General features: G+C 49.9%; 1 protein-coding gene across 1 annotated transcript; it reads right to left on the reverse strand.

Annotated features, from left to right (window-relative positions):
• Positions 1-10,240: 10,240 nt before the first annotated feature.
• Positions 10,241-10,606, reverse strand: LOC126543269 (uncharacterized). Its single transcript, XM_050190399.1, has one exon. It carries the CDS (start codon positions 10,604-10,606, stop codon positions 10,241-10,243), a length of 366 nt encoding a protein of 121 aa, XP_050046356.1.
• Between the last annotated feature and the right edge of the window lie 2,334 nt (positions 10,607-12,940).

Raw genomic sequence — 12,940 nt, forward strand, 5'->3', positions numbered from 1 at the left:
ATTTGAGTTTTTTATGTATGGGTATGTGTTTATTTGAAGTAATTTGGTTGTCTTAACCTGTATATCTATATGAGCATAAAAAAATGTTCGCTACGTTGCCAAAGCTTGTTTTTAATTTTTGTTCTTTTGTTCTATATAAGCACGAAAAAAATGTTCACTACGTTGGAATAATATGTATTTCATCTTTTGTTTTTGATCTATATAAGCGTGAAAATATGTACACGCTACATTGTAATAACATGTATTTAATTTTCCTTTTGTTTGCACAATGTTTTGTCGGCACTAAGGTAACGCCTGCATGTACATACGCTGACCTCATCGCTGTTGCCGGCGCTGCCGGACCTAGTCACACAAGCCATTTAGGCTTCGACAGGCCCGCCTACTATGTATTTGTTCTTGTGGTGCATAAATAATAATAATAATAATAATAATAATAATAATAATTATTATTATTATTATTATTATTATTATTATTATTATTATGTTCCTTCAATAATCTCGCACTAAACCATGTTGTCGGGCCTTTCTTATGGGGCACAAATCACGGCAATTTCTTGTATAAATCGTAGTTGTCTACTCCAGATTAATTAATCAACTCAGCAAGTCATATATTTAGTGACAAACACTTAAACTGCGGAAAATGTAAGGCACTCTAGGAAACGTCCGATTCAGGCACGTTTAAATTCGTACCTCTTATGCAATATTTTTTTTCCGCGTCACAAGGACAGCCCGCGAATTCATCCTCTCTCAAATTTTTAAGTGGAATTTAACTTCTGAATTCATTAGCTTTATCCACTCTTGTCTTCGCGAGCCACGAGAGGGCACGGGTCACGAGCCAAAAAGAAGAAGAAGAAGAAGCTCGTCGTTCCACCAGGACGGATCCTCGGGCGGCTACACCTTTGGACACCCTGGGCTCTGCCGACGACGACCCCAGTAAAGGTCAGCTGTCGCCGTCGGCTTCGCTTCGGCAGACGACCAACAGCACGCGCCTGCGAAGCATTGCGCGCCTCCTGTCACAGCCAGCAGCAGAATCGGCGACGGCGGTGACGTGGCCTCCGATCCCGGCGTGGGGGGTGCATCGTCGAGCAGCGAGGTCCAGCACAGTTACCAGCTGCGGTCGCGCATTCCGCGGCCTCCAAACGCCTCGATGCTGGTCGCGCGTGAAAAGAGGCGATCGGTGGCCGCTGAGAACGAGAACAACCAGCGGGTGAGCAGCCGCCTGGGCAAGCTGTGGCGTTCTCTCAGCGTCGCCGACAAGGAGCCTCGCCAGCGCAAGGCGGCCGCAGCTGCCGCCGTCCACAGAAGGAAGCATCTGGGACACGTGTACAATCCGCGTGAGGCCCAGCGGTGCAAGAGGCAGGTGCGCAGAACCAAGGCGATTGCCATAAAGCTCAAGAATTGTACTTCCGGGGATGAGCAGGAGCAGCCGAGCATTTCCACGGCCGTGGCCCACGGTCGAGGCACCCCGGAGTTCCACCACCATCAACATCCGCCGCCGCAGCAATGGAGCAAACGCCATGCAACCAGCGCTGCCCGGGCCAGCTATTCGGTCGCTGGTCAGGGAATGCCGCTCCCTAGGCTGTCGGCTACTCGCACGGCCACGGCGTCGGCTCGCTCGGCTGCGCGGCCCTGCGACGTGCACCGGTTCCCCGGTCCTCTGCCACCATCAGTGCGAGGAGCCAACAGAGAAAACGCCGTGCCCACCGCTCAGGCAACGGCAGCTCGCGCATTCCAACAGCCTGAAACGCAGAATGCCCTAACAACGCTTGATAATCAGCTATGCCCTACGCCCCTGGATAACGAAGACGACTCGTCTGCGGGCACGTCGTCGTTCGACCAGGGTGGAATCAGGGACACCCAAGGCTTTGCAGACGGCACCCCAGGCCAAGGTCAGCCGTCTTCGTCGGCTGCTGGCTGCACAGCTGCTTAGCACCGCAACCACGCGCCCGCCAGGCGTTCGGCGGCAGCTGCTAAGGACTGGGTATCAGCTGCAGAAGATTGTGGCGTCCTCATCCGCATTTTCGCGATTAGTAGAGGATACAGGATTGCGCTAAAAGTTTATAAGTTCTTTTTTATTTTATCAAAGAAAAAAATGTGATGCAATCTCTGTGCCTTCTTTCTCCTTTATTGAAGAGGCAGTTACGCCCTCTGCGGTGTCACGTATGACTAGCATCAATTACGCTGAGATGTCTCTAGCAGACGTTGTCGGCTCGTGGAGACAACACGCCAGAATAACTGCGGAAAAGACAATACATTTCGCTTTCTTTGGAAATGATGTGGGATGCTGCGAACACGCAAGCTCTATTCTGTTCCAGGATCAAACTAGTTTATTTGATCACCACTTGTGAGATTCTGAAAGCTCTTGAAACAAAACCGTCTTGGGGTCAGCGGAGGTGGTCATTGTGACATTTATTAGCTAAAACTGGTCAACATCTAAAGTCATTCTAATTGACAATGCTCGCCCATCTACTGAATCGTCTCAGGTGGAGACATAGACGTTCGTATCTTCATTGTCACGTCGCAAAGCCACCAGCACCGTCCTCTAATAGGCAGATGAGCCGTGGGCACCTTATGTGATAAACCGTAACATGAAAATGTTGATGTATAACTTGTTGGTAGCATTGGATCTTCAGACTTGAACTCAACAAATGTTTAAGGAGAATACTAGATTTCATTTCGAACTTGTAATTATCTGCGTGTGCTGCGATCAATGGGGTCGCGCGCTTTGCGGCAGATTTATAATAATACTTCGTTTGTTTCATCATAAAGATGAGCGAGGCATAGAAAAAAACTGATCGAATAGCTTGACTAGTTCGCGCCCAAGGTCCCAGTGCTGTAATCTAGTGCAGTAACCGAGTGATCGTACCCAGTCGCCCTTATGGCAGATACGTTTTTATGGGACATCACGGGCATCGGCCCACGAAAACGGTGAGAGTGCCTCGCCCGCAAAAAAGCGGCTGGACTCAGAGAAGCATGCAGGGAATTGAATTCCGGAAGTGGCCATCTCACGATGAATGTCGAGGTTGATCCAATTAGCATAAAAGCGCCGTAGCGGCCCAGAGATTTGCCAACTCTGAAATGCGTCATGAGTGCTGTGTGCTTGTATATTTATGTGAAGCAGGTTATGTTCCACCAAGCACCGGATAAATTTTACATTTGTTTTTTGTCATTGAATAGCGGAGAATATGAGCGTCACATATCCAGTGAGCCACGTTGAATTCAAAGCGGTTCATTCAAAGTACAGTACTTTGCACAAACGTGGGTCTCTAAGAAATATATACAATTAGAAGTACACTAACTAGCATTGATGACGTGCGCACGTGCGTTTAGGTCGCAACAATGCCCGGAATTTGTCAGTTACTTTGAAATGACGTGGGCATCCGGAACTCGCAAGCGACGAGGCTTCCAACCAGGCTCTCATCAGGCCTCTGGAAGCTGTGTTCGCCGATGGAAACCCTTTTGAGCTATGTGCTGGTTGCGCTTGGAAAGCATCTCAATATCGGTGAAATTCTGGCCCGCTTTGGCAACGTCGATGAATATCGCTTCGTGGGAGATGGTAGCGTCTCGGTCTCGGAAATTCAGAAGACCACAACGGAGCTCTCTGAGATGTTCAGCAAGCGCAGTCTGCCTTTAGCCATCGGCGACGACGGACGAATACGGACGGGGAGGAATGGCTGGTCCGTCGTAGGGATGACGTGAGTTGCGACAGGGAAGCCACGAGGTAAGGAAACGATGCCTTGCGAGCGGCGGCCTTCGGGTCCGTGTCTGCCTCTACGGTGGACGTGTGACGCAGAGGCAGTGCTCCCGGCCTGGTCTCCGCGAGCTCAAAGGCGAGGGCGTTCTTCTCTCGGTCTCGTGCTGTAACGTCTACACAGAGTGAGCAGGTCCCCTTGGAGCTCACATCTACGTTGGACGTGTAGTGCAGCGGCGTTGTTCCCGGCCTGGTATCGGTGAGTTCGAAGGCGAGAGCGTGCATCACTCGGTTCGACGCCGCCAGAACGTTGTCAGATTGCGAGCACATGTCCTCAAGGCTCACCGCGTCACACAGCCTGTCGACGTCCAGTCATCTACCCCACTCGTAACGGGAGAAGGTGCCGTAATGTTCGTTGTACAGCATGTTGCTGTTCCAGTTCTGTCGGGTTAATGACATGTAATTTTAATGGCTGGCTGACCTGGGCTCGCGTTGATGTTGGTGCCGATACGACTGAACATGGCGTATGCCGAGGTGCCTCTTTGCAGAAAAAGCAAAAACAAAATGACTTATGCGTTGCATCAAAAATTAATGAGGTGTGAAAGTATCGTGTTAATCACAGAAACTAAGCAAAAATAAGTATTTAAGTATTTTTAGCAAAAATGTCTGGTTGATTGTGTCCTTGCTCTTCTACTTCTTCCAATAACTAATCGCGAATGCTCCATCGACATTAATTGCCAGAGTTTTCGAGCACAGCTCTGAAACGCCCCCTCCTGCGCTGAGCGTTGGCCTGCCTCAACGTCGTATCTCGCAACTAAACTTACGAGCACGGCGAAAGACGAAACCGAACGCGGAGCGGAACGATAGATCAAAGAAGAGAAAGCGTTGAGGAAAGTAAAGGAGGAGGTTGCAGTGAAAGCATGAGGCAGTAAGTGGAGGAGCAGAGTACGGAAAGGGCGAGGAGGAAAGCTTAGTGCCGCACAAGACTACAGGATGGCGCCAGAGTATTTGTAATCTGATTGTATGGGCGACGTGAATTGTGTAGTACTTTCTGGAGCTACGCAATTACAACGGAACCTTCGACCAGTCATTTATAAAAGCCAACGCGCTTGACGTGCAGATCAGTTTTTCGATGATCCATTATTCTGGCCACCGCTATCGTTGTGCTTCAGTGTTGCTGGTAATGCAATGCTTCTCTCCGTTTGCACCATGACGCACGAGACAGATTTGCCGCGCCAACCAATATATCGCATAACGAAGGTACGCATAGAGGTGCGCTCAAACTTCGTATTAAGGAGTATAGTAATCGTCGGTGAATTTTTTCATCTTCTCAAACTTTCATCGTTCGGTTGGTCCGTAGTGCAGTGACACAACCATTTTCTAAGGTATCGCCTCTCAGCTCGCCTTTTGTTTTCAAAATCAGATCTGTTCGATGTGATCGAGTACAGTGCACAGTGTGTGGAGACCTTACGAAGAAGAAAACGACCACGCAGAGTGGCAGCAAAGGCGCACCAACGACATTCGTCGAAAACGAAGACGACACGCGACTGCGGCACGAGGCTGGTACAGTTATAGGGCATGCCAGGCGATAAAAAGAGAAAGGATAAGAAATACTGCATATACTACGCACATTTTGTAGTCCATGTGGTGGTGGTGGAATTGGTGGTACACTTTATTGAAAATGGCAAGGGAAGGAAGAGATGGCTGAGGGATCGGGCTCAACTAAAACCCTACGCTTGCATGGCCTTCGCCGCCAGTCGACCAGTGCAAGCTATCGGTTGACGTCAGGGGCGTAGCCAGGGGGGGGGGGGGCTTATGGGGCTTCAGCCCCCCCCCGAAATTTTTTCGTGCTGTCATGCGCCGCCGACCAAAACAACTCCCGGCGCCGGAATCATGCTCGATTTTGTCCAGAATGTCCTTAATTCACGCTCGAAAAGACATTTTAGCGCAAACATTGCGAAATCGGGCTGGATTTCGTAGAAACGACCATGCATAGGGAGTCACATATCGTAACGCAAGGAGCCCCACCGAGCACAAAATTTCAAGGGCGTTTTGATGGCGAGCGGGCTCGTCTCAGCATCTCGCAGAGGCTGCGGAATCTACGGAGCGCTTGGATTTCAATTCTGAAACTTTGTGGGTATAAAGTTCTTATAACATTTTGATGCGAAAGGTGCGTTGACATTTCCAAAGTGGTGCTTTAGATTTTCAATTCCGGAACTTTGTGGGTTTAATGCTGTTCTAAACATTTGACGCCAAAGGTGCATCGACTTTTCTAAAGCCGTACATCGGGCCATACAACGAGACGAGCCAAATCAACATACTATCAGACAAGTTGACAAAGCACGCAGCGAGGTCCGATGAGACAAAGCGCTGTGGTGGTTCATTTGTGCCGTCAGGTCACAGAAAAGAATATGAAAATTTTTTTTTAACCTGCGCCAAAGCATCCATGTCAAGACACTAAAGCCACCATTGTAACTAAGTTCTTGTTTATTTTTCTACCTAGAATTTTATTCGCGACGATACATTGAGCCTCTTTATTTATGTATTTATTTATTTATTTATTTATTTATTTATTTATTTGTTCTCGCAACCCGCGGGCTGCCGATCCAGCCAGAGCGCATGCGTTTTTCTCGTGCTGCATCGACAACCGCGCGGCGCACTTGGATGCGCGTTCGTTTTTGTCTGGCAGACTGCATTTTCGCCTGGCAGAGTTTTGGGCGCTTTCTGGCTAGCAGATGAGAAAAAGAAACAATGCACAGTCGCTCGCCGCCAGCACTGCGGGGACTCGACGGATTGCAACGCATTCGCTTGAGCACAACCTATCCGTAAAATTTTGTCTCGCCGGTGTAGGATACCGAGCAGTGTGCGTATGGTTTTCTGTGGACCAAGCGTCACACGTTTTCTTGGATATTCCTTCGGTAGCCACACTAGGTGCCCAATGTAGGCATTCGATTGTAGCCCCAACATGCTTTCCTTTGCGTTATTCTATTTCGCTGCCCCCCGCCCCACAAAAGAAAAAAAGAAGACATTGTTGCGGCGCAGCGAATTGTCGCATGGTGAAAGTTCGATTTTGTTGCTTCTTTTGCGGAAAGTAATGGGCCACGGGACGCTTCAGTTGCCGGATACTATTATATTATTGCAATAGTAGCTATATGAAGACTCCAGGCACATTCCTGCCGTTGCCCTCATGTTCCGTATAAATAAAGGCCAAGGGCGATAACATCGTGACCGCGCGCCGCATGCTCTATGTGCGAGTGAAAGCGTCGGGGGGGGGAAGGGGGAGGGGGTGAGCCGACGATAGTGACTGTCTTGTGTGCGCAAGGGAGAAAAGCTGGGAGGAAGCGCGCCGCCTTCCGTCGCACGCGATACATTTTGGGAGTGCAGGGAGGGCGGGGGGTGCTGTGATCTGTGAATCTGTCGTTGCGCAACCTGTTTATTTGCCTTGTTTGACGCATTATATATAGTGACTTTTTCTTAGGTACGTAGATTTATTGGAGACTTATACGTATATTTAACATTTTGTTGCGAGGTTTTGTGTATATGCGCAGTGAACTTTGTTTCCAGTGGCGATTTATTGCCCTGTATCAAGCTGTATCTTCACATTTGTATATTCCATTGTATCTTCGCATTTCTAGTGTACGAAGGCGAATCAAATGAAAGTGAGACAACCCGCCCCGCGCAATAATGGTTCGGTTCATTATTTTCGAGGCATGCGCGTAGCACATATGCATCTCATTTACAAGTGACATGCAGAGGTGAGGTTAAATGTTCCTTAATGCTCTCATACACTGGGTTGAACATGGTTGCGTGACATAATGGACACTCCAAAAGTTGAACAGCTTGGTGTCATGAGGTTTTTGACAAATGAAGATGTTTCCCAAAAAGAAATTATTCGCCGTATGGCTGCCGTATGCGTTGAACATTGCGTTTCATTGGCCACTGTGAAGCGTTGTAGCAAACTGTTCAAAGAAGGACATGAAAGTTACAACGACGATCCATGGCCGGGACAAAGACACCGTGCAATCCCCCCAACACAATCGAAAAGGCCGTGGTTGCTCAGTGGCTATAGGTGTTGGGCTGCTGAGAACGAGGCCGCGGGATCGAATCCCGGTCACGGCGGCTGCATTTCGGTGGAGGCGAAATGCGAAAGCACCCGTGTACTTAGGTTTAAGTGCACGTCAAAGAACCCCAGATGAGTGTGACGACTTTTTGTCTGCAATTGTGACCGGGAATGGCTCATGGTGCCGCTACTAGTAGCCTGAAACACTACGGCAAAGCTTACAGTGGAAACAATTGAATTCACCACTCCCAAGTAAACCAAAGGCCGTCATTTCTGCCGGAAAAGTGTTGACTTCTTTTTAGATCGTTAGGGGCCATTATTGATCAAATTTTCTAAACCATGGAGAGACTCTAAATCGTTTCAGATATTGTGAAAGGTCGGATCGGCTGCGTGTCGCAATCAAGAACAAACGACGTGGAAAATTGAGCATTGGGAACATCTTGCTTCACGGCATTGCCCGTTCCCACGTCGCTGTTGTGGTTAATACAAAACTGGCAAAGTTCAAGTGGGAAACGCTGCAACATCCCTCATGCAGCCCAGACCTGTTGCCTTGCGTCTTCCACATTTGATAAAATTTGAAAGAAACTGCTCAAGGGAACCAGATTCGTGTCGTAAGATGACGTGTAGTCATTTACAGATTTTTGAGGCAGCAACCCAAGGAATTTTATGAGACGGGAATTACGCGACTCGTTAGTAGGACAAGTGTCTAAATAATCATGGTGACTACTTTTAAATAAAGTACTCCGTTTGTCATATATTCGCATTGGCTCACTTTCATTTGACTCGCCCTCGTATATTTTGCAGAACTCCTGCTTTTTATATGTGCTCTCTGTTGCGACTATAATTTCGGAGCAATTACTCGCAGTACACGACCGGTGACAGCTGCTCCTGCGCAATACTTTCTAACAAATGACAGCGTCATTGAGATTTTCCCCTGGTCGTTGCATATGTACGAAAATGTAAACAAGGTTGTTGAATCACAGATATATATACATATATATATATATATATATATATATATATATATATATATATATATATATATATATTGATCCCTCGACTAATTCTATAATGAGGAGGCCGAGCTGCAAAGTGAGCCCCCCCCGAACGAAATTTCTGGCTACGCCACTGGTTGACGTCCCTGGCCCTGAGCCAGGCGGTCCAGTCAGTCTCGCTGCTGACGGGGGGATGAGAAAACGGGAGCGAGGTGCATCTCCACATTTTGTGTGTGAGTGTCCCTGTTTGTGAACGGAGCCTACATAGGTCGCTTTCATCGCTTTCCTTGTACCCTGTGATTTTGTTAATGTGCTTTGTGTGTGGGTATGTGTTTGTTTGGAATCTCCTGAACACGACCGCTTGCGTTTTATCGAGTTGCTTGGCCGGTTATTGGAGCGTGCGACGCCTCAAGTGATGCCTATGGGTTATTTTGTGACACGTCTCGCAGGGTTCCTCGTGTCTCTCCTCCTCGTTCGTGCCGTCCGCATCTGCGGATCTCGAACCAAACTGTGAGCCGACGCGTTGTCGGCACAGCCGTGTGAGCGCGGGTCTACACGAGGGTTTTCCAGCCGCTCAGGTTGTCGCTCCAGCTTGCGAGCCGTAGCGTCGCCAAATGGCTTCGCTACGGGCCTGCCGGCGGCCCTGATGGAACTCGGGGTCTATGTTGCGGGGTAGAGAACGCGGCGTCCATGTTGCGTCGTAGAGACGTGGAATAAATATGCCGCCTGACCTTTCGCGGAATCGTCACGTACTCTGTAACCTCTTGGATGGCGTCAAAGTTGCGCTTCTGGATGACTGTGTGGCCCGCCGGGGATAGCGAGAGATGACGGACTTGGGCTGTGTGGTAAGCGTCTAAGAGCTCCTCGATCGTGTTGTGCATGCCTACGGCTTCCAGTCTTGCGGTCGCTGTGTGGTCCCGAAAGCCCAGGGCTGCCTTTGTGGCTCTTCTGATCATTGCGTTTTATTTAGCTATGTCTGTGGCTGCGAGTTTCACATAGGGTGTGGAGTATAAGCTCGTTACGTATGCCTGGACAAGTCCAAGCAGGTCACCTTCGCCCATGCCGTCGTGCCGATTAGCCGCCCGGCGAATTAGCTGTAGTGTGTAGTTGGCCGCCCTCTGGAGTTTCTGTAACATGAGGCCGCAGCGCAGCGTGTTCTGAAAGTCTATCTCCAGCATCTTTATACTAGTGCGCTCCGGGATGATAAGTCATCTACTTCCCCCGTGGTATTCCCCCGGGACAGCTACTGCTGCCGGGCATGATCTGGAGGTGTTTCGATTTTTGCGGTGAGCACGTCAGGCCCCTCGACTCCGCATAGGCTTGTTCGACGTCGATGCCCCGTTGCATGACTTCTTGAAGAGTTCGTGGATCATCCACCGCTTCCCACAACGTCACGTTGTCAGCGTAGATGCTGTGGGGAAGCCCAGGAATAGCGCACAACAGGTCCGCGAGCCCGCTCATTGCCGGGCTAAAGAGGAAAGGGAAGATGACTGATCACTGCGGCGTGCCTCGGCTTCCCAGCTCTATGTCACTTTCGTGTTCGCCGACGTTGATCCGGCACTTCGGGTCGGTGAGAAAGTTTCGGACGTGTTGGTATGCTCGGTTTCCGACCCCCATTTGGCTCAGGCCCTCGAGCACCGCTTCCTGACCGACATTGTCGAAGGCCTTCTTCACGTCGAGGATCAGGAGGCACCGGAATCGGCGAGCGTCCACCGGACTTTCGGGTTGCATCATCTGCCTCTTTAACTGAAGGAGTGCGTCTTGGGTGGACAGGTGTCGCCTGAAACCAAACATGGAGTGAATGAACTCGTCCCCGTCCTCTACGTGTTCAATGAAATGGTCCAGGACTACGTGCTCCATCAGTTTGCCGACGCATGGTGTGAGTGAAATCGGCGTGAGGTTGTCCGAATTTAGTGGTTTGCCCTGGTTTGCGTATCAAGACGATCGTGGACGTCTTCCGCTCTTTCGGGATGGCGCCCGTCTTCCAGCATTATTTCATGCACATGGTGAGCTGCTCCTCTGCGGCGTCGTCAAGATTGCGAAGGATCTTGTTGGTCACCCGGTCCGGTCCCGGGGCCGGGTACGTCCGTGGCTTGAAGGCGGCGCGCCACACCTCAGCGAACGTAAAGGCTGCGTCTAGGCGCGCACGCGGCCGGCCGCGGTAGGCCACCGGTAGCGGTGTCTTGAGTTGTGGGCCGACGTACTTTTCCCACATGTTGGCCAGGAACGCCCCTATGTCGTGACCGTGCCGGTGGATAATTTTGGCCATGTCTCTTCTGCCTTCGGCCCTGGCGGTGTCCGGGTCTAGAAGAAGGCGTAGGAGGTGCCACGTCCGGGCTGGGCCGAAGCGCCCCCTTATGCGATCATATATCTGGTACCATTGCTGCCGGGTGACCTCGATCGTGAGATCGGAGATCGCTACGTCGAGTCGGGTGATTCTTTCCTTGAGGGCTTGGTTGTCTTTCCCCTGCTGTTGCCAGCGCCGGTGCATGTTCGATTTTGCCTGCCACAAGTGGAGCAGCCTGCTGTCGACGTTGGAGGTTTCCGGGGCGGGTGAAAAAGTTCCGTATGCTCCTCCCCGTCTCCCAGGAGTCGGCTTGTCCAGGATGAGATATTGTCAATGGATCCCTCGCTGGCTCGCGTTCTTCGAGACTCCCGGAATTTGTCCCAGTTTGTAACCGATAAGCGATGCTTGCGACAACACTTGCCGCGTGCACAGGTTTCCGTGTTAAGGATGCAGTGGTCGCTTCCCAGAGTTTAACGGTGTTCGTCCAGGCGTAGTCGTTCAAGCGGACGACGAACGTCAGATTCAGGTTAGTGTCTACCTGACCTTGGCTGCCGATTCTGGCGTGGGTGGTGGTATCGTTGATTAGCGTGAAGCCCTACTCTTGCGCGGCTTCTGCCAGATGTCTACGCTTGCGGGTGTCGCCCAGATATCCTCACAGAGTATGACCGGGGTTAATGTCCCCAACTATAAACAGGGGGCAGTCGCGGCTCACTTTGAGGGCCGAGCGAAAAAGCGCATCGAGTTTCGGGTCTTCTTACCGTTTGACATATACGGTGAGGACGAATAGGCTGGGATCTGGCGAGCGCGTCGGGATGATCTCCACGAAGACGTGGGGCATGCCCGAGGGGGGAGAAGTTTCGATGTCGTGGATCGCCTCCACCTGTTCTCTGAACGAGTGTAGTGACTTTCTTGGAGTTGTTACGGAGTCTATGTGAAGCCAAGCTTCTGTAAAGCAGTTTATTACGCGCTATAAATGCGTTCATGTTCTTCAACGTTTTTCGCAGCACAGAGATTATGTGCCTGTCCGGTAAAGCAGCGAGATGGGGAAGCCCCCACCACATTACCCACGTGATCGACGTGGTCGGGGATTACGCTGTCTCCGGAACGGGCCCGATTTTCGTGCAGCACGACCGGGTCAGACCAGTTCACTATTGCACATTTCCCAGAACTGGCCCACCTAACTTGGGAATCAGCGGACCGAGCAGACGCTCTGAACCTCTGGAAAGAAAGCATAGAAAACGTGACTTTATAAATAATCATGCGCTTTAACGCGCAGATTTATTGCATGCAGTAAGAAAATTTAGGTACAATTAGTTGTTTGTTTGAATTATTTTGTAGAGAACAGAGCCGGCAATGGGCACCTCCTTGTAATGATATTACAGATGAGGCTACGTATAAGCTGATTCGTTATAAGAGTGCTGTTCTGCTAGTGAGCTAATGGGCAGGACAGTATCAGCAGAATAAGCAGCAGGTGCCGCCAATCTTGAGGAGATCCAGATTTGCTTCGAAAAGAGTGAGGAAAAGTTCGACAAGGTGTATTGATTTCGTGAGAGATTACGAAACTATATTTGTAAGGCTCTATGCCTTCCGTCCTTACGCATGGTGAGGCTGGGAGTGCTTAAGTGTGTCTATACCGGGTGTTTCAGCGAACACTTTCAAAATTGTTTTAAAAGCTGCCTGTAGCAGATCGCACAGTTCTAGCTCGTGAACTGGTTTACACGAAGAGGCGGAGATTACATAATCGGGCATAATTGACCAATTAACAAAAATCACTAATTAAGTTTGAACTAATTTTATGACACATATTGTAATTTACAAATTCAACCTGTGAAGTTCCCAATGCGTATCGACTTGGAACGAATTCTTAAGATGGCACCATCCATCACCATCATCAGCCTGGTTACGCC

The sequence above is a fragment of the Dermacentor andersoni genome, chromosome 1 (genome assembly GCF_023375885.2).
Source record: "Dermacentor andersoni chromosome 1, qqDerAnde1_hic_scaffold, whole genome shotgun sequence".
Taxonomy (NCBI): Eukaryota; Metazoa; Arthropoda; class Arachnida; order Ixodida; family Ixodidae; genus Dermacentor; species Dermacentor andersoni.